This window comes from Neofelis nebulosa, chromosome 18, assembly GCF_028018385.1.
Source record: "Neofelis nebulosa isolate mNeoNeb1 chromosome 18, mNeoNeb1.pri, whole genome shotgun sequence".
NCBI classification, from domain to species: Eukaryota; Metazoa; Chordata; class Mammalia; order Carnivora; family Felidae; genus Neofelis; species Neofelis nebulosa.
Window position 1 is genome coordinate 4,684,267 of NC_080799.1, and position 20,522 is coordinate 4,704,788.

The 20,522-nt window shown below is 53.1% G+C and overlaps 1 protein-coding gene across 9 annotated transcripts in view; it reads left to right on the forward strand.

Moving 5' to 3' along the window:
* The window catches only part of GRID2IP (Grid2 interacting protein), a 36,739-nt gene extending 25,702 nt beyond the window's left edge, over positions 1–11,037 (forward strand). For 4 of the 9 annotated variants that reach the window (XM_058710407.1, XM_058710408.1, XM_058710405.1 and 1 more), the window contains 13 exons: positions 56–153; positions 329–446; positions 1,191–1,546; positions 1,905–2,321; positions 2,841–2,928; positions 3,741–3,818; positions 4,359–4,555; positions 4,898–5,053; positions 5,192–5,278; positions 6,185–6,314; positions 6,406–6,524; positions 7,136–7,300; positions 7,530–11,037. In XM_058710407.1, the coding sequence (XP_058566390.1) occupies positions 56–153; positions 329–446; positions 1,191–1,546; positions 1,905–2,321; positions 2,841–2,928; positions 3,741–3,818; positions 4,359–4,555; positions 4,898–5,053; positions 5,192–5,278; positions 6,185–6,314; positions 6,406–6,524; positions 7,136–7,300; positions 7,530–7,601 (2,081 nt within the window). In that variant the 3' untranslated portion in view covers positions 7,602–11,037. Of the gene's footprint in view, positions 1–52; positions 154–328; positions 447–1,190; positions 1,547–1,844; positions 2,322–2,840; positions 2,929–3,413; positions 3,468–3,740; positions 3,819–4,358; positions 4,556–4,897; positions 5,054–5,191; positions 5,279–6,184; positions 6,315–6,405; positions 6,525–7,135; positions 7,301–7,529 lie in introns of all 9 variants that reach the window. The other 5 variants (XM_058710399.1, XM_058710401.1, XM_058710403.1 and 2 more) reach the window with 4 other exon arrangements.
* Positions 11,038–20,522: the final 9,485 nt, after the last annotated feature.

The window sequence follows — 20,522 nt, forward strand, 5'->3', positions numbered from 1 at the left end:
AAGGGTCACTGGATGTCTCCACGGTGGACTCCACCCTCCCCGATTCCCCCAGCAGGTCCCGGTGACTGTCCCGAGATGCCTCTTCCTCTAATCCCAGGCGAGCGCCAGGCAGGCGACGGCACGTCCCTCCCTGAGACCCCCAATCCGAAGATGGTGAGACCTCACCACCCTCCTGGTGGTTCACTTGGCTGCTGGGAATAGGTAGCTCCTGGGGCTGAGGCAGAACCCTGCCTCCCAGACCACCCAGGCCTGGCCTCTGAGGCCATGTGAGGGCCTCACATGGGAGGGGAGGGTGGGTTGGACTCACCCTGGCCTCCTCTCCCCAAAGATGTCAGCCGTCTATGCGGAGCTCGAGTCCCGACTGAGCAGCAGTTTCAAAGGGAAGGTGGGGACCGCGTCCAGATCCCGTGCCTCCCCGCCAGTGCCCAGCCCGGCAGGTGCAGCAGGTAGGGGCTCAGCCGGCTGGGGTTCCTGAGGGCAGCACTAGCTTCTGTCCACTGGGCTGTCTGTCTGGGTGTTTTCCCCATCTGAGGCACATCCTTCGAGCCTCCCCTTTGTTGCATGGCTCCATGACTGAGTTGTGGGGAACTTCAGTGGCCTCCATGGCAAAGGTCCATCAAGGTTAGGGTTGTCGCAGGTCTTCCCAGGTCCCCTCCAATCCTTACCCCTCCTATAGATTTAGAAGAGCCCAGGTCTTTCCCCTAAGGAGCCCTGAGTTAGCATGTGGCTGTTGGATAAACTATTAAGTGCATGCATTGCTCTGTGAATGGCCCAACTGAGAAGCTAGTTTCTCTGCAGTGCAGAAGGCAGGACGCCGGGGCAGCGTTCCTGTCAGCCAAGGGCCTGTCGGGTGCGGGAGGTGCCTCATGATCCTTGGTCTGGGGCCCGGAGAAGGCCCATCTCCCCTTTGAATTGTGTTCGGTCAGTCCTAGGTGGGACCAAGATGAGCTGGGGTCTGGCCTGTCCTGGGGCTAAGTACTGTTGCCCCTCACCTACTCTGACCTTTGATTTCCCTTAGGGAAGGGCCTGGGGAGGCAGGGGCATCCAGGGTCTTCTTGTGCTGTGTCCAGAGAGGGAAAGGAAGGTACCCGGGGACACAGAGCCACCCTGCCCCGGGCCCCTCCCCTCCAGCCTGCACCTGGGACCCAGGTGCTGACTGAAGAGACCTCACACCTTATCCCCCACCCCAGGGCCCAGGACCCTGTCCAGCGTCTCGTGGCCCAGCGAGCGGCTCCTGCCCTCCCCCTGCTACTACCCACTGTGCTCAGGGGGCCTGGCCTCCCCCAGCAGCTCTGAGTCTCACCCCTACGCCAGCCTGGACAGCAGCAGGGCGCCCTCCCCACAGCCAGACCCCGGGCCCATCCGCTCCGACAGCCCCCCAAGTCCGGACCCTGCCCGCCCACCCAGCCGCAGGAAGCTCTTCACCTTCTCCCGCCCCATGCGAAGCCGGGATACTGACCGCTTCCTGGATGTGCTCAGTGAGCAGCTGGGCCCCCGGGTCACTGTCGTGGATGATTTCCTGAGCCCTGAGAATGACTATGAGGAGGTGAGCGTGCAAGCAGGTGTGGAGGGCGAGGGGCCCAGGTGTGCCATGGGGGTCTGGAAGGGGAAGCAGTATCCCTGGGCTCCCGCAAGAAGCCTGTTGCCCTTGGGAATCTGCCCCAGGCTACTTCCCTCCCTGCCCCGGTCCATCCCAGAATCTGTCCCAGGCTACCCCACCCCCCTGGCTTGAGCTATCCCACCCTTTGACTCAAGCTATGACACCCCCCACTCAAGGCCACCCCATATACCTTATCTTGGGTTACCCCGTTCCTTTTCCCAGACTGTCCTATCCTTGTCCCCAGGCTATCCCACCCCCTGCCCCAGGTTATCCCACGCTCCCTCACCTTGCTCCGCCCTGGCAGATGAGCTTCCACGATGACCAGGGCAGCTTTGTGACCAACGAACGGAGCAGTGCTAGCGAGTGCATCAGCAGCAGTGAGGAAGGCAGCTCCCTGACCTACTCCTCCGTCTCCGACCACATCCCCCCACCCCCGCTCAGCCCCCCGCCTCCGCCGCCTCTGCCCTTCCATGACCCTAAGCCCAGCTCCCGCACCCCCGATGGTCCTCGGGGCCCTGCTCAGACACTGGTCAAGCCCCTCACCCAGCTCAGCCACCCCGTCCCTCCACCGCCCCCGCCACCCCTGCCCCCACCGGTGCCCTGTGCACCCCCCATGCTGTCCCGGGGCCCGGGCCACCGCCGAAGTGAGACCAGCCACATGAGCGTCAAGCGCCTACGGTGGGAGCAGGTGGAGAACTCGGAAGGCACCATCTGGGGTCAGGTAGGTGACCTGGGGCCTGGAGGTGCCCTGCACCAGGGGTAGGTGGCCTGGGCAGCACCCTTGAAGACAAGCCCCTGTCCAGTTTGTAGCCCCTGGCATTTCCCGCTTCCGTTTCCCTAGCATCGTGAACCCAGGACAGCTCTGGTGAGAGCACCCCCTGCAAAGAACACCCCCAAGCAAGGCCAGAGCTCTTGGCCACCTCCTTAAGCCCCCTCGGTTGGCTGCGGCCCCTTCGCGGTCCCTTCGTCCGCCTGCCCCAGTGCAGCTTGCTGGCTTCTGCAGGGGGAGTATTGCAGGTGTATGTATGCAATGGACTTGAGGAGGCAGCGGCTCGCCGCCTGATAACCTGGACGAGTTCGTGTCTCCCGCAGTCTCCTCTGGCCCCCACGTGTACCCCAGGGCCTGACCAGGGCTCTCCCTTCAGTAGCTCCCAGGGCAGCCCTTAGAGGGTGGGTGGGGTGGGCGGTGGCAGTGCGGTTGCCAGGGTAGGGCCTCACTGTGACGCCCTCTGCCTTGCAGCTCGGGGAAGATTCTGATTATGATAAGCTGAGTGACATGGTGAAATACCTCGATCTGGAGCTCCACTTCGGCACCCAGAAACCTGCTAGTGAGTGGCCCGAGGGCCCTGGGGGAACCCTCCACAAGCCCTCTCTGCAAGTCCACCTGCTGCCTTTTGTGGCATCCCGGGGCTTAGAGTCCCAGAGGCCCGCACCGACTGCCATTTGCTTACCGTGTCCCTGAGTTATTTAACTTCGCAGAGCCTCAGTTCTCCTGTCTCCAAGTGGAGATGACCCTAGTAGCTGGCATTTATTGCATGCTTCCCAAATGCCAGACACCCTTGTTTCTAAATCAATCCCGTGATGACCCTAAGAGACAGGGACGGTGACCACCCCGGCTTCTTGATGAAGAAGCACAGAGAGGCTAGATAATATGCTTAGAGTCACAGAGCCAGAATCAGGTGACCAGGAGGCATCCATATCTAGGAGACTAGATGTCCCTTCTAGTCTCTCTGTCCCCTCTCCCCTCTCTGGGTATCTCCCTATAGGATTGTTGGGTGGGGTTCCAGGCAGCCAGGGGTATCATGTGTGACAGGTGGTTGCAGGATGGAAGACAAAGGCCTTTGGCCATCCAGGAAGCATCTGCAAGGTGAAGAGGTGGTTGGTTCACCTTACTCGGGCAGCTCAGTCCCAAGGGCCCCGGCGGGGGGAGGGGGAGGGGCGGGGAGGGGAGGGGCACCCACCACGCATGCTGAGTATGTCACACCTGAGTGGGAGACTGAGGAATGAAGGAACTGTGGACACCTGGAGCTGATTCAGTCACGGCCCTGTCAAGGGGTGTCTCGCCATTGGGTGTGGCCACACCCCTCCTGGGCCGTCCCACCAGCCTAGGGACCTCCCGTTAAACCATTTTCCCTTCCAGAGCCGTTGCCCGGGCCCGAACCCTTCAGGAAGAAAGAAGTGGTGGAGATCCTGTCTCACAAGAAGGCCTACAACACCTGTGAGGGGTTCGGGGAGTCCCAGGGCTTACGGGGGACAGGAGGCGGCCCCGTCTCTGGGCCGCAGAGCTTTGGATCCGCGGGGGTGGATGACACATTAGTCCGTGGGGGTCCGACACCGGCTGGGTGAAGGCCCCCTCCTCGGTCAAGGAACCCACCCCGGCGCAGGTGCCGCTCTGGGCTCCACCCTCATTGGCCCCGCCCCCTCGTTGGCCCCACCTCTACAGGCCTCGGCTTCCGGGTTATGGCCCCGCCTCCAGCCGCATCCTCTACTCTCCCTCACGGGGTCTCCTCCCTCATTTTGGCACCACGCCCACAGACCCCCACCCGAATCTAGGTCTAAGTCTTCGAGAACCTTGTCCTCGCCTTTATTCGGCCTTGGGAAGAACCCTCAGCCTCTCCGGGCCGGCTCCTGCCCCGCCCAGTTCCTTGCCCCGCCCAGGCCCCACCCGGTAGCCCCGGGGAACTTAGGCGCCCCGCCCACCCTCCGCCCGGCCCGGCCCCGCCCCGCCCCCGGCTCACGCTCGCGGCCCGGCCCGCAGCCATCCTGCTGGCGCACCTGAAGCTGAGCCCCGCGGAGCTGCGGCAGGTGCTCATGAGCATGGAGCCCCGGCGCCTGGAGCCCGCGCACCTGGCGCAGCTGCTGCTCTTCGCGCCCGACGCCGACGAGGAGCAGCGCTACCAGGCCTTCCGCGAGGCGCCCGGCCGCCTCAGCGAGCCCGATCAGTTCGTCCTGCAGGTGCCGCGGCCGTGACCGCCGCCCGGGGTCGGGGGGTGCTGCCCGGCGGCCTCGGCCGCCTCCATCGGGGCTCTCGCTGTGACCGGGGCTGCGTGGGTCCCGCTCCCCTACCGCCACTGCGCTCGCGCCTCTGAGTCCCAGTTTTACACCTTTAATGGCCAGTTCCCACCCGGGGTTCAAGGTAGATGGCATTGTGCTTATTTTTGTGTGCTCATTTTGGGATTGTGCTTATTTTTCTTGAGGGGAATGCCGGGCAGCCAGCTGACCCCCACCCCAGGCTGCGGTGGGGCGGTGGGGCCCCCTGGTGGGATGGGTGCAATCCTGGCGTTGACTTCGCGACAGATGCTGTCGGTTCCGGAATACAAAACCCGCTTGCGCAGTCTCCACTTCCAGGCCACCCTACAGGAGAAGACAGAAGAGATCCGGGGCAGCCTGGAGTGCTTACGCCAAGCCTCCCTTGAGCTCAAGAACAGCCGGAGGCTCGCCAAGATCCTGGAGGTCAGGGCGCACCCACTCTCCGATCACTCCACCTGCTTGTCTGCCCCTTGGGGCTTCCAATCTAGAGGCCCATCCTGATAGTGGTCTGGGGTGCGGGGTGAGCACCTGGGCAGGACCTGCCCACCTTTCTTTCCACAGTTTGTGTTGGCCATGGGCAACTATCTCAACGATGGACAGCCCAAAACTAACAAGACCACAGGCTTCAAGATCAACTTCCTGACGGAGGTGAGGGGACCAGTTGGCAGTAATGTATGAGCTTGCTCTACCGTATGGAGGCTGGGGAGGCCAGGCCCAACCCAAGTTGTGGCAGAGGGGAGGAGAGAATGTCATGGCCAAGGAGTGCCCTTCTCCCAGGAGGAAAAGCTGGCTGCTAGCAGGCCAGAATGTAATTGCAGTAAAGGATGGGTGGGGGACATTTTCCAAGCCAACCCTCGGGATCTGGAAAAATGGAGGGTGGGGGGACAGGGAGGGAAGACTCCAAGAGGAAGGAGAGAATCTCACCTGGTAGCTTCTGTGTCCTTAATACCACCACCACTGTCAGGCCGTCCTACGCCTATAAGATCTAGGATCTGAGAAAGGACAGCTTGAATACCTGGTCTTCCCACTGTTTCTGGGACCTTTCCCCATGGTACCTTTGATTGTTTTAAAAGAGAAGAAGAAAAACTCCATTTGTAGATATGAATGTTTTAGGATGTCTGAAGCCCAGGAGGGCCACATATGGTTCCAGAAAATCACAGGAAGGAAGACATGTGAATGGTGTCCCACCACCGTCACCCAGGGGTCAGAAAATCTGGGGTTATATTTGCTGACAAGGCCTCACTGCCAAGGACAGAAAACCTGGTGGCCTTCTCTAGCCGATGGCTGTGGGCCTGGTTCCTGGGGGGCTGGAAGGATGTCTCAAAGGGAGACATCCTGTCTGGGCCAGGGAACCTCCAAACTCCTGAGGAGGCTTGTGGGCATCCCAGCAGAGCTTCAGAGGAAGAAATACTGGCAACTTTGGAGTAGCTGGGTGTCAAGGGCCAGGAATTGCTGTCACAGTCCAGGAGACGTGGGACCAAGGGTACCCAGGCCTGTGTGATCAGGTGTCTGATGGGGTCCTTGAGGAGTATGTCTGCTGGGCATCACTTGCAGCTGAACTCCACGAAGACTGTGGATGGGAAATCTACCTTCCTGCACATTCTTGCCAAATCGCTGAGCCAGCACTTCCCGGAACTCCTCGGCTTTGCTCAGGACCTGCCCACTGTGCCCCTGGCTGCCAAAGGTAGGCTGAGTGCATGGGCGGGGAAGCAGAGGTGCCACTGTCCTGGGCTGGGAGGCCGGGTGCTCGTGAGGCTCTGTTCCCTTCCCTACAGTGAATCAACGGGCCCTGACCAGTGACCTAGCTGACCTCCATGGCACCATCAGTGAGATACAGGCTGCTTGCCAGAGCACGCCCCCCTCCGGTGAGGACAAGTTTGCTGTGGTCATGACAGTATCCTCTGAGCAGCCGGTCCCAGCACCGGAATGGGGAGCTGTCTGTAGCCCCAGTGGCCACTGGGATCCAGGGGTCCTGGCAGAGGGTCCATCCTGGTGATTTAGAATCCAAGCACTTACACGAAGTCTGCATAACTGAAGAGGAGTTCTTTTGACTGTCCAAAAGGCACTGCCTCGCCCCATCTGTCCTCCTGGGCCATAGAGCCCAGATTTAAGTCACAGGCAGTCAGGAGAGGGGGACATTGCCACAGAGTACAGATAGCGGCAAATGCTACAGAAAAAAAAAGAGAGAGAGAGAGAGATCAAAGCCTAGAGAGTGACAGGGAGATACTATCAGCGGGTGTTTGGGGAGGAAGGGGTCACGGCATCTGAGAAGAGCCCACAGGGGAGACAGGGCTACCCTACAGAGAAGACAAGTGGAAGGCCACGAGGCTGACTGGCTGTGGTGGGCTTCATGGCCAGCTGAGAGGGCAGTGTGCGAAGGGACTGGAGCCCCCCGAACAAGCATGGCTCCTGGCTGAGCACAGGGCATGTGGCAGCTAGGCTCAGCCAGGGGTCACTGCCCGAGAACCTGAGGATGCCTGGCAGTTTCCTTAACGGGGCAATCAGTCCTTCCTAGAGACGGCCCAGCCGGTGCTGCGGGCCCTGGACGCGCTGCAGCGGGAGGCCACCGACGAGCTGGGCAGGGCGCTGGCCTTCTTCGGCGAGGATTCCAAAGCCACCACCTCTGAGGCCTTCTTCGGCATCTTTGCAGAGTTCATGAGCAAGTTTGAGGTGAGCTGTGATGAGAGGCCAAAGAGGCCTCTTAGAAGTCCCTCTGGAGGTCAAATGAGGCCTCCATGAAGCCCAGATTGGGAAAGGGCCCCCCGCAAATGTGACAGGACCCCTATGGGGCCAATAGGTCCCTTCCCTGGCTCCCTGGGTGGGGAGATGAGGCAGGGCGGGGAGTCAAGGGTCCCTGGACCGCTGACCAGCCCCTCCCCATGTGCCCCTTCCTCCCCAGCGAGCACTCAGTGACTTGGAAGCTGGGGACGGCCCACGCAGCTCAGGGATGGTTTCGCCCCTGGCCTGGTGACCTCCGGAGCTCATCTTGCCCAAGGCGCAGCCCAGTGGCCTGGAGCAGCCCCGAGTGGCCTGGGTGCGGGAGGTGGGGCCCGGCCTCCCCGCATCTCCAGCTACCTCAGCTGTCGGGCTCTGGGTGCCGGGAAGGTTCAGGGTCATCCAGGCTTCCCTCTGTGGGCCTCGGCCCCCGCTCCAAACAAGCACGGGGACGTGGGGCAGAGCGGAGGCGCCAACTCCCCGCGGAGCGTGAACCACGGCTGCCCGCAGGTGTGCTCACACTGGGGGGCCTGGCTTTGCCCCTCCTGGCTCCGGGGGGCCTTCAAAGCAGCCGCTGGCTGTACGCACCCTCGGGACTCTGGTCTGGTCCCGGGGAAGGGTTTGGGGGTGGGGGTGGGGGCCGTGACCAGCAAGTGGATTGCGAGGTGGCCCCCAGTCGGGGGCAGTGTCTGCCACCTGCCCCTCAGAGCTCGGCCAGAGCACACTCTGCCCCAAGTGGGGACGTTGGAACCTCCTTTCCAAGTCTGCTCCCAGTGGGCTGAAGGGACACCCTTGCAAAACACACACCCGGACCCCAGAGAAGGTGACGGATGCCCTCGAACATGCCATGCCGATGGGCACGACAGGCCTGTGGTCCCTCACCCAGCCCCGGCCTCCTGGGACTGCTTGGAGGAAGGCAGGGAGGAAAGACACCCCCAGGTGCAGGGACCTGGGAGCCTGGGTCTCGGAAGCTGGAAGAACTGCAGTTGACGGCAGCCCAGCAGGGCAGGCAGGAGAGATGCTGGGCAGGGATAAGGGGGAGAACTGGGTTAGGAAGGCACGCCTCGTCAGATGGTAGAATTGAGGGTTTTTATCCTGCAGACAAATTTAAGTCCAGTTTGGAAGTGGCGAGTTTGAAGTGGGGCGTCTGAGAATGGGATGGCGTGGCCAAGGTGGGGGCGGGGAGGACAGAGAGATGTTTCGGTTCTGGGTGAGCAGGATTTGGTGGCCGATTGCCTAGCTGGGTGGCAGTGACGTTCCCTGGAAGAGGTCACATGAGCAGAGCAGGTGTAGCGGCGGACGACACAGTGGGACATGCTGGGGCCCCCAGAGGCTGTTTCCCGTGTGTGCCTGGAGGCCCCCGTGAGGACGGGAGGAGAGGAGACAGTTACCTGGATCCTAGGGACAGGGATGCCGTGGGTGGGGAAGATGTGTTAACTTCTTTCATCCTGTCCTTGCTCCAGTGGGCAGTTTCCGGCATCAGGCAGATTCCTCTTTCCTTAACTTTCTTCCAGAGAAGTCCGAAATGCACTTTAAACCTGTCTCTTGCATTCTTTTTCTCTCCCTACAACCGAATGGCTAGTGTTGCTCTTGGATGGGATTTGGGACCCATTCCGTTCCTCCCAGTCTCCCACAGACTGCTCTTTGAAGCCATGTATGTTCTGTGCTTGTTCTCCACGCACAGCCACCGTGTAAAAATGGCTACATCGAAGCGTGCAATTCAGCGGGGGTAGGGAGAGAGGTTCGGATGTGGCTAGTGGTGCACGTTGGTCCCCGGCAGCTCAAGCTAGATAATTTCAGGAATTACCAAGGCCCAGGTCTCTGAGAAACATGCCGGACCGTTAAAATCCCTGTGTGAGATCCACAGACATGATAGGCTCCACCAGGCTGTAAGCAGACGTGATCCCCAAAGTAAATCCAGCCCCGTGCCGGGGGGCACAGGTTGGCAAGCCAAGCACTAGCTCTGTTTTCTCTCTAAATGCCTTGTATCAGGAACCTACTTTGCCACACAATGCCGTGTAACAAACAGTCCCAGATCTCGGTGGCTTAAAACAGCAGCCATCTACTGCTCATGACTCTGCGGGTCACCTGGGCAGTTCTGACCTGAGCTGGGCTCAGTGGACTCACTCATGTGTGGACGGTCATCTGTGAGTCAGCTAGACAGCTTTACTAGCCATGCAGGGCTCTCTCCTGTGTCTGGGGCTGTGGCTGGGACAGCTGGGACAGCTTCGCATGGCCTCTCATCCCCCAGCTAAACAGCCAGGACCGTTCACGTGGTGGAGGCAGGGGTCCAAGGGAACCAGAGTCACAGAAGGCCCCCTGAGGCCTAAGCTCAGAACTGCCACCCCACCACCCCACAGTCTATGTCAAGTGACAAAGGCCAGCCCACATTCTAGGGAGGGAAAGTAGGCCCCACTCCTGACGAGAGATGATGCTAAGTCACATTGCAGAGGGTGTGGATTCAGGACAGGTGGAGAAGCAGGGCCATTTTCTGAATCAGTCTACCACCTGGCCGCTTGGCCTGACACCTTGGTACAGATCCCAGCCTCCTTAAATCCTCAGTGGCCTCGGTCCTGCCTGGACCCAGCACAGCTCTGGGTAGCCACCTCCTTATGTCCTCCAGGTGGCATTGCTTCCTTCTCTCTCACCCAGTCACCTGACTCCACTGGGTCCAGGGGGCAGCAATGGTCTGTGCCTGCCTAGCAACCAGTCTCCCTTCTGCTGGGAACAGCACCCTGTTTTTCCTTTGGGAAATTATCTCTCCCCTACTCACAGGCCCTGAGCAGTGCTGACTGAACAAGGATGATCCCGTGACTCTGGCTGGCTGACTTAGAGTCCAGTTAAGACTCATGTTAGCACTGTTTGGAAAGGGAGCTCCCTCTTTTCTGGGTGAATTGTTGGATACATAGAGGGTAGAAGCCCGGAGGGGGCTCTCAGGACCACCACATGGAGAACACCTGCCTGGGTATGGAGCTAATACAGGGAAGAAGAGGAGAGCAGACTACTCAATACAACTCTTTTGTCCCTGGATCCAACCATGCCTGAAGCAGACTTCTGGACTTGTCAGTTTCTGAGCCAACAAATTCTCCCCCTCCATTTGTAAACTTTTAAAATTTATTTTAAGTTTTTGGCTTAGGCTGGTTTGAATGCGTTTCTGTCACTTGCAACACTAAGAGGGTTGAATAATACACCCATCCACAGATGGTTATAGATGTTCAGTCTTTTACCATTCTCAGCAAGAGCTCTTCATTCATAAATGCATTCGCCAATACTTTTTGACTGCCTACTATGTGCCAGACACCGTGCTGAGTGCAAACATCTTTATGGGTCAGCCTTTCTGAGTTTGGTTTTCTGGGATTATACTTCATGGTGATTCTACACCCGAGTCAGTACAAAGCCCTATATGTGAGCCAATATGTGCGCCATACCCACCCCCCACCCCCCCCACACCCCCCGCCAACTCCTTACCAAGTGTCAAGATGTGAATGCAAGCATTTATACCCCAGGAATTTATTTATTTCTCAAGAATACTAACAAAATAACATAGCCTAATTACATGCCACCTTTCCTAATAACAAATGTTTATAGGTAGTGTGCCCAACGTTTTACATATTTCAGCTCATTTTAAATTCACAATGACCCTCCTAGGTGGGTTTTGTGATCTCCTTTTTACAAATAAAAAGTGAAACTCAGGTTTGTGACTTGCTGGATCAAACACTCAGCTCTGTCTACATGAAAGGCCATCCTCTGCGTGGAAATATCTTCTTTGTCTTGCTCAACACAATTCTGTTAAATGTCATTTATTGGGGCTCATGGGTGGCTCAGTCAGTTAGGCATCCGACTTCAGCTCAGGTCATGATCCCACGGTTTGTGAGTTCGAGTCCTGCATTGGGCTCTGCTTCAGATTCTGTGTCTCCCTCGCTCTCTCCCCTTCCCCTGCTCGTGCTCTCTCTCTCTCTCAAAAATAAATACATAAAACATTTTTAATAATAAAAAATAAAATGTTTACTTATTTAAAAAATTTTTTTAAGTGTCTTTATTTATTTTTGAAGGAGAGAGACAGACAGACAGAGCATGAGCGGGGGAGGAGCAGAGAGAGAGGGAGACACAGAATTCGAAGCAGGCTCCAGACTCTAAGCTGTCACCACAGAGCCCGAGGCGGGGCTCAAACTCACAAACTGTAAAATCATGACCTGAGCCAAAGTCAGGCGCTTAAACGACTGAGCCACCCAGGCACCCCTACTTATTTATTTTTGAGAGAGAGAGAGAGAGAGAGAGAGCGAGCATGGTGGAAGTGGGGGGAGGCAGTGAGAGGGGGAGAGAATCCCAAGCAGGCTCCACACTGTCAGTGCAGAGCCGGATGAGGGGTTCAATCCCATGACCCTGGGTCATGACCAGAGCTGAAATCAAGGGTCAGATGCTCAACCGACTGAGCCACCCAGGCATCCCTCAACACAATTAAAATACATATAGGGACACCTGGGTGGCTTAGTCAGTTAAGCATGCAACTTCAGCTCAGGTCATGATCTTTTGGTTCGTGAGTTCAAGCCCCGCATCAGGCTGTGTGCTGACAGCTCAGAGCCTGGAGCCTGCTTCAAATTCTGTGTCTCCCCCTCTCTCTGCCCCTCCCCCACTCATGCTCTGTCTGTCTCTCAAAAATAAATTTTAAAATATTAATATATATATACATACACAAACATATTTATGTGTATATATATGAGCATATATATATATATGTGTATATATATGTGTATACATATATATGTATGTGTATGTATATATATTAGTCTTTCCAGGGCCACAGATGCTGGTGACTTCAACATAAAGCCCTATATAGCTCTTTTCTCGCTTCTCCTGTTTTTCCTGCTTTAGTCTGCTCCGGCTGCCACAACAAATACCACAAAGTGGCTTAGACCACAGGAGTTTTCTGCCTCACAGTCTGGAGGCTGAGAGTCCAAGATCAAGATGTCAGCAGGTCTGGTTTCTCCTGAGCTGCTCTCTTCAGCTTACAGATGGCCCCTTCTGTGTGCGTGTGCACATTCCTAATGTCTTTTCCTCTTTTTATAAGGACCCCGGTCCTCTGGGTTTATAGAGTCCCACCCTTATGACCTCATTTAACCTGAGGTATCTCTTTAAAGACCCCATCTCCAGGGGCACCTGGGTGGCTCAGTCTGTTAAGTGTTCGGCTCAGGTCATGATCTCACAGTTCGTGAGTTCGCGCCCCGTGTCGGGCTCTGTGCTGACGGCTCAGAGCCTGGATCCTGCTTCAGATTCTGTGTCTCCCTCTCTCTCTGCCCCTCCCCTGCTTGCACTCTGTCTCTCTGTCTCTCTCTCAAAAATAACAATAAACATTTAAAAAATTTTAAAAATAAAACAGGTCTTGTCTCCACTCAGACATGACGAACAAATGCCATTAAAAACAAAAAAAAATTTTTTTAATAAAAATAAAGACCCCATGTCCAAATGCATTCACGTTCTAAGGTCCCTTATCGGATCCCAAGGAGGCCTCAAAAATCTCTGGACTGATCTGATGCTTCAAAGAGAAAGTCTTCTGGGGAGCCTGGGTGGCTCAGTCCGTTACGCATCTGACTTCAGCTCAGGTCATAATCTCACAGTTCGTGGGTTGGAGCCCCACTTCGGGCTCTGTCTTGACAGCTCAGAGCCTGGAGTTGCTTCAGATTCTGTGTCTCCCTCTCTCTGCCCCTCCCCCGCTCATGCTCTGTCTCTCTTTCTCTCAAAAATAAATAAGCATTAAAAAAAAAATAGAGGCTTCTGAGCGGGATGTTCCCACCTTCCCTCTCTTCATCCCATGCTCAGGCCTTGCTCTCAGTTCCAACTCGGAGTGAATTCTCCGTCTGTGCTACATTCCTGTGTCCCCAGTCTCCCAGGGCGCTCTGTGAACACAAATCACTCTCCACAGGCTCCTTCCCAGTCTCCTGTAAATACCCCTCCCGCTCCCCTTGCAGCCCTCCCAGAACAGTCTAGACCCCAGTGCTTGATGTCTGGTCAGTGCCCCTTCAGAGCCCATCTTTCTGAACTGTTGTCCACTGTCCCTGCCTCTGTCCCCACCATCCACTCACCTCTCGGCACTTGGCCACCTGGCTTTCTCTCCCATCGTCCCCCTCAACCTGCTATCTCCCCGACAGGAAGCCACAGGGCACGCTTGTCGCTTGCCGTTCTTATCTTAACTGGCCTTTATTGAAGCAACCCTGGGCGCTGTTTACCCTCCCTTGGCAAATTCTCACACACCCAGGCTTCGGCTACCAGGCGTCTATGCACCGATAACCCCGTCATCAGCTTGATTTCCCACTGGCCCAGCTGCTTCTAGCCTTTGCACACAGCGAGGGCTCCATAACTACCCATTCGATCAAACTGAAGTAACATCCACACACGGACACGGGGCCACTAAGCTGCTCAAGGGACTAACCCACGTCTCTCTGTAAGGTACTCTGGCCACGTGTATCTGAAAGGCTTAAACAAGTGTTGCAAAGTAACAGTCCAAACATACGAAGTGGGCAGGTGCAGGAAATCCACAGGAGGCCAGGAGAGAAGGGTGGTTGACACAGAAGAACAGTAGAGACCATGGGGTGGGGGTGGGGGGTTGCTGGAGAGCAGATGCCCTGTCTGCAGGGGGACCCTCCGCTCCGCTCCAGCCTGTGGAACTTCCAGGTGGGGAGGCAAGCCTCGTGATGCCTGACCGGCAGGCTTTCTCAAAGGAAGCTAGAAATCCAGATTTTTTTTTAATTTGAAAATGCCCTGGTGAAATGTTCGCAGCCAGTTCAAAACTGTAATGGAGATGATCAATTATGAGCCGGAGGAAACATTTCTGTGAGCCAGATGGAGCCCAGCTGTGAATCTGCAACCCCCGAAATAAAGCATCTGTTACCAGCTGACACATTCATGCCACCCTGGGGTATAGTGGGGTACCCCATACAAAAGGACTTGATACGTTTTTAAATTTTAACAAGGGAACTGCATTTGGGGCTCGTTGGCGGTTCCAGTTTCCGGATGGAAAGATGCTGATTGCCTTATTTTGAAGATGCCCTTGTTTGAGCAAATTCACTCCATGGACTGTTCAGTCACAGGAAGGTGGGCCCCACACAGTGTTGGGAGGGGAGAGGCGGGAAACTGTGAGTTACCATGAAACCAAATGCTGTTCCACAGACCAAAAGGTACAGGGTCTGTTGAGCTGTGCAAATTAGCTAGATCTTTACCTTGACAGCATCCTGAAAGGGAGGGAAAATATTTTCTCTAAAAAGAGTTTGATGGATTCCCGATTGTGTGTTCTTGGACCATGTGGGGATAGTGTGCTTTCTACAGAAGGAACCCACATGGAGTCACCGCATGCCCCGGTCTGGTGAAATGGGTCGTATCAGTTACTAGGAAATTGACCCCATGGAAACAGTCAGAAATGCAAATAGACATGGAGACACACGGTTGTTTGTTTGTTTGTGGAGCTGATCTGAAGCGACAAGGATGTCCAGAAACAAAAAAGATTTGTGAAATAAAATATATGACAGTCCCATGTTGGAATAGAACGTAGCAATTAAAATGTTGAAGAGTTAAGTCATGGGAGAATGCTTATGATATAATAAGTAAAAAATATACAAAATTGGATGTAACAAGATGACCTTGGCTGAAATGAGGCGTTGTTTTTTTTTTTCTAAGTTTATTTACTTTGAGAGAGAGCAAGCAGGGTCAGGCAGCGTGAGAGAGGGGGGAGAGAGAGAATCCCAAGCAGGCTCTGCACTGTCAGAGCAGTGCCCGATGTGGGGCTTGAATCCACGAACTGCAAGATCATGACCTGAGCCGAAATCAAGAGTAGGACGCTTAACCGTCTGAGTCACCCAGGCACCCCTGAAATGAGTTTTTTGAAGTCTCGATGAGGGGAGGAGAAGGAGAAGTGTGGGCGGGTATCAGGTTGGACTGGGTCGTCCATGTCTGTGGCACCGCTGCTCAGAACTGAACAACGTGGACACTGGGGGACGCCTAAATGCTAACTTCCATGGGATCGCTTTTCTGGGAGATGAGTCTTCTCCTGATGGAAAGGTAAATCGTACTATTGGTCATCCTTGAAAAGGTGAGTCTTGGGCCCTGAAATGAATCAGAGCAAGCCTGATGCTGGGCTGAAGACGACCATTCTTTCTGCTTGAATTCTGAAGCCAGACGATGCCTGGAATATTTTCAGAGGAGGCAGGGAGCCTGCCCTCAACCCACGGCATGTGGTGGGCAGCTCTGTTGGTTGTCTGTGTGGACCCCACCCAGTGCCCCTGGGTGTCCCAATAAACCCAATAAACCCAACAGACCCTCGGCATCCATTTTCCACAATGCGTCTTTGCCCACTTGGCTGGTTTGTTGGACTTTGAGGGATGCCTGGCCTAAGCTGAGCCAATCAGAACCCCACCCAAGGAGATTTTTAAATAAATACAGAGATTTCAGGCTCATTACAGCTGCTCTCCAGAACAGGAGAGACGTCAACTTGCCAGGTGGGGCAGAGATGCAGAGACCGGTCTGCAGAGGAAGAGAGAAGAGCAAGGTGCATGCAATTTAATGTTTTGCCATTTCTTTTTTTTTTTTTTTAATTTTTTTTTCAATGTTTTTTATTTATTTTTGGGACAGAGAGAGACAGAGCATGAACGGGGGAGGGGCAGAGAGAGAGGGAGACACAGAATCGGAAACAGGCTCCAGGCTCCGAGCCATCAGCCCAGAGCCCGACGCGGGGCTCGAACTCACGGACCGCGAGATCGTGACCTGGCTGAAGTCGGACGCTCAACCGACTGCGCCACCCAGGCGCCCCTTGCCATTTCTTTTTTAAAAAGTTTTTAACGTTTATTCATTATTGAGAGACAGAGAGAGACAGAGCATGAGTATGGGAGGGGCAGAGAGAGGAGGAGATGCAGAATCCGAAGCAGGCTCCAGGCTCTGAGCTGTCAGCACAGAGCCCGATGCAGGGCTCGAACTCACAAACCACGAGATCAAGACCTTCGCTGAAGTCAGACGCTCAACCGACTGAGCCACCCAGGTGCCCCTCCATTTTGCCATCTCTAAGTGTTCTCAGCCATTAAATCTAATCCATGAGAAATTATCCTTGATTGCCAAGGGCCTTTAAACACACTGATTTCATCCTCACTGGTCAAGGAATCTGCAGAGAGTTGTCCTCAAACAATTTCATATTATTCAAAAGCATGTGCATGCATGTGTGTGTTGAGGCATATCTATGTATGTATATGTGTATACACACGTAGAAAGCAATTCATCGTTCTTCTGAAGTCAGCATGGGCTCAGATATACAATAGGCAGAAATAAATCTCAGATATAACCTCATTCACGTTCAGAGACGTGCATCTCCGCAGCAAATGACACACAAAAGAGAAATGAGAAGAGAAAATGAGGTACGATGTTATATCACTGCATTCGGTAACAAACTGAAATGTGTGCGGAAAGTTTTGATGATGCTTACTTAAAGCTGAAGCTTTATCTCATAAGCTCTACAAAAGAGTAAAAAAAAATGATAAATCTCTTAGGAGCTACTGTCAATATGAGCTTAGGTGCTAGAATTTTATACACAAAAGAAGGGTGTAGCGCCTAGGTGGCTCAGTTGGTGGAGTAACAAACTCCTGATTTCGGCTCAGGTCACGATCTCACAGTTCGGTTTGCGGGTTCGAGCCCTGCGGTGGGCTCCACGCTGACAGCACAGAGTTTGCTTGGGATTCTCTCTCTCTCTCCCTCTTTCTCTGCCTCTCTCTCTCTCTCAAAATAAATAAAATTTTTTTAGAAAGCGTGCCAAAGCTTACTCTATACCAAGAAAGGCATACACACTGTACCTCAAATAGAGGGAGAGATTAGCAGAGGACAGCTTTTTCAAAGTATTTAAATACTTTCCGTGTTTAACTTTGTATTGCTCTGATGGGAAGCTGTTGAATCTGCCCATGCCTGTGAATGAAAAGTGGAATAGGTGATAGGACCCTGTGCCACTGCTGAAATATACAGGCGTAGGCTGCGTGTAAATATTTATATAATTGGCAGCAGCTTCCATCTGTTTTGTGACGCTTTCCAAGGAGTAGGTCAAATCAGAAGCAGCCAGGATCTCCAAAAATAGAGGGTCAGTGAAAAAATTATGTTTGCCAACGAGTGACCCAAAGTATTAAGAGTGATCTCAGATTTGTACTTACCAGTTGGTAAAAGTACTTGAAATACATAATATGTGCAGAAGACACATTACATGGTTACCAAAAACTATCTAGGGGCGCCTGGGTGGCGCAGTCGGTTAAGCGTCCGACTTCAGCCAGGTCACGATCTCGCGGTCCGTGAGTTCGAGCCCCGCGTCGGGCTCTGGGCTGATGGCTCAGAGCCTGGAGCCTGTTTCCGATTCTGTGTCTCCCTCTCTCTCTGCCCCTCCCCCGTTCATGCTCTGTCTCTCTCTGTCCCAAAAATAAATAAAAAAAAAAAAAAAAAAAAAACGTTGAAAAAAAAAAAAAAAAAAAACTATCTAAAGTTCCCGAAATAAATGAGAGTCTTTGCACCTGTATCAAGAGGGTAGAGCCAATTCTCATGTGCTCAAGAAATTCATCCCCAAACCTTGATCAGCCTTTCCTCACACTAAGTACCAACCAGTATTTCTGAAAGAGGCTGTGGAAACGGACACTAATGACTAAAACGCTGATTCAGGAGCTGAACTGCTGAGTCACGGGGGTTCACCGGTTTCCGAGATATTTCTTAGTTTGTGAGTTTTTTTGTTTTTTTTGGTTTTTTTGGCTAAGTGGAAAACTCCATCCTGGGAAACAATCGGGCCCATTGTCTTCCAGATGCAGAGTTTTCGCCTAATGAAATCCTGGCCGCTGAGCTCTGGTGTTGTTCTCCGGCTCCCAGTTTCCGCCTCTCAAGAATTCTCACCGTCACATCCTTCTCAATTGTCATCCCTTCTTGCTTCTTGAACCTTTTGGGATCATGTTCACTCTTCTAAAGTACATATTTTACTTTGCAACTTTTTAAAACTATTTATTTATTTATAAAAGTATGCTTGTATTTAATCTTCACACACAACATAGGGCTCGAAACTCACAATGCCAAGATCAAGAGTTGTATGCCCCTCTGATGGAGCCAGCCAGGCACCCCTACTTTAGAACTTTTTTTTTTAATGTTTCTTTATTTTTGAGAGGAGGGGGGAGGGACAGAGAGAGACAGACAGACAGACAGAGGATCCAAAGCAGGCTCTGTGCTGACAGCAGAGAGCCCAATGTGGGGCTTGAACCCATGAATGAACTAGATCATGACCTAAGCCGAAGTCAGATGCCCAACCTACGGAGCCACCCAGGTGCCCCTAGGACTTTTTGTAATGACAGCCTATTGGTAGTAAATTCTGTCAGTTTTTGTATCTGAAAATGTCTTTCTATCACCCATATTCTTGAAAGATGGTTTTAGTAGGTATATGGTTCTAGGCTGACAGTTATATTTTCTCATCAATTTGAAGATAGACCATTCTACTGCTTACTGACTTCCATTTTCGGTCTTGAGAAGTTAGCTGTCCGTCTAATAATTATTTTGTTGTAAAAGGTAGGTGTATTTGTTTCCTAGGGCTGCTGTAAACAAATTACCACGAACTGGGTGACTTAATATCACAGAAATGTATTTTCTCACAGTTTGGAAGACCAGAAACCTAAAATCAAGGGTGTTGGCCAGGCTCATTCCTTTCGGAGGCTCTGAGGAACAATCTGTTTCATGTGTCTCCCCTCCCTTTTAGTGGTTACCAACAACCTTTGGCGCCATTTTGGCGTATAGATGTGCCCCACCATCACATGGTGTTTTCTGTGTGTGTCTGTGTCTTCATAAGGAGTGTGTGTGTGTGTGTGTGTGTGTGTGTGTGTGTGTCTGCATCTCAGTTTTCTCCTAAAAGGACCCCAGTCATTGGATTAGGACCCATTCTAATCCAATATGATCTCATCTTAACTAACTACATTTGCAAAGATCCTATTTTCAAATAAGGTCACATTCTGAGTTTCCCGGTGGACATGAATTTGTGAGGGGCTAGGGAACACTATTCAACCCCGCACAGTAGGTTGTATGTATTTCCTATGTGATTAATTTCAAAGTTTTCTCCTTCCTCTTGGCCTTCTTCTGTGTCTAGAAAGATATTTTCTTTTCTTTTTTTTAAGGATTTTATTTTTAGGTAATCTCCACACCCAATGTGGGGCTCAAACTCACAACCTGGAGATCAAGAGTCATGTGCTCCACAGACTGAGCCAGCCAGGTGCCCCAAGATTTTACTTTCTTTTTTTTTTTTTAATTTTTTTTTTAACGTTTATTTATTTTTGAGACAGAGAGAGACAGAGCATGAGCAGGGGAGGGGCAGAGAGAGAGGGAGACACAGAATCTGAAACAGGCTCCAGGCTCTGAGCCATCAGCACAGAGCCTGACGCGGGGCTCGAACTCACGGACCGTGAGATCATGACCTGAGCCGAAATCGGATGCTCAACTGACTGAGCCACCCAGGCGCCCCAAGATTTTACTTTCTTTAGGGGAGCCTGGGTGGTTCAGTTGGTTGAGTGTCTGACTTCGGCTCAGATCATGATCTCACGGTTTGTGAGTTTGAGCCCTGTGTCGGACTCTATGCTGACAGCTTGAAGCCTGGAGCCTGTTTTAGATTCTGTGTCTCCTCTCTCTGCCCCTCCTCCTCTCACACTTTGTCTGTCTCTCTCTCTCTCAAAAATAAACATTAAAAAAAAAATTTTTTTTTAATTTTTTACTTTATCTCACTTGGGCTTCATTGGGATTCCTAAATCCAAGAAGTGGGATATTTCCTCTGTTTTGGAAAATTCTCAGTAATTATCTCTCTGAATATTGCTTCTCTCTCCTTCTTTCCATTTTTTTCTTCCTTCTGAAACTCCAGTTAGATTCTTTGTTTCTTTCTTCCTCTATCCTCTATGTCTCTTTCAAACCCTCTTTTTCGCATTTTCCATCTATTTGCCCCACAAATTCTCTTTAATTTCTTCATATCTAACTTCTAGTTTATTAATTCTCTATTTAGGTGTGTTTAATCTCTGTTTGATTCACCTGGTGAGTTTCTAATATCAATTATTGTCTTTTACGTATAAATGTTCTGTTTGGGGGGTGCCTGGCTGGCTCTGTCAGTGGAGTGTGTGACTCCTGATCTCAAAGTTGGGAGTTTCGAGCTCCATGT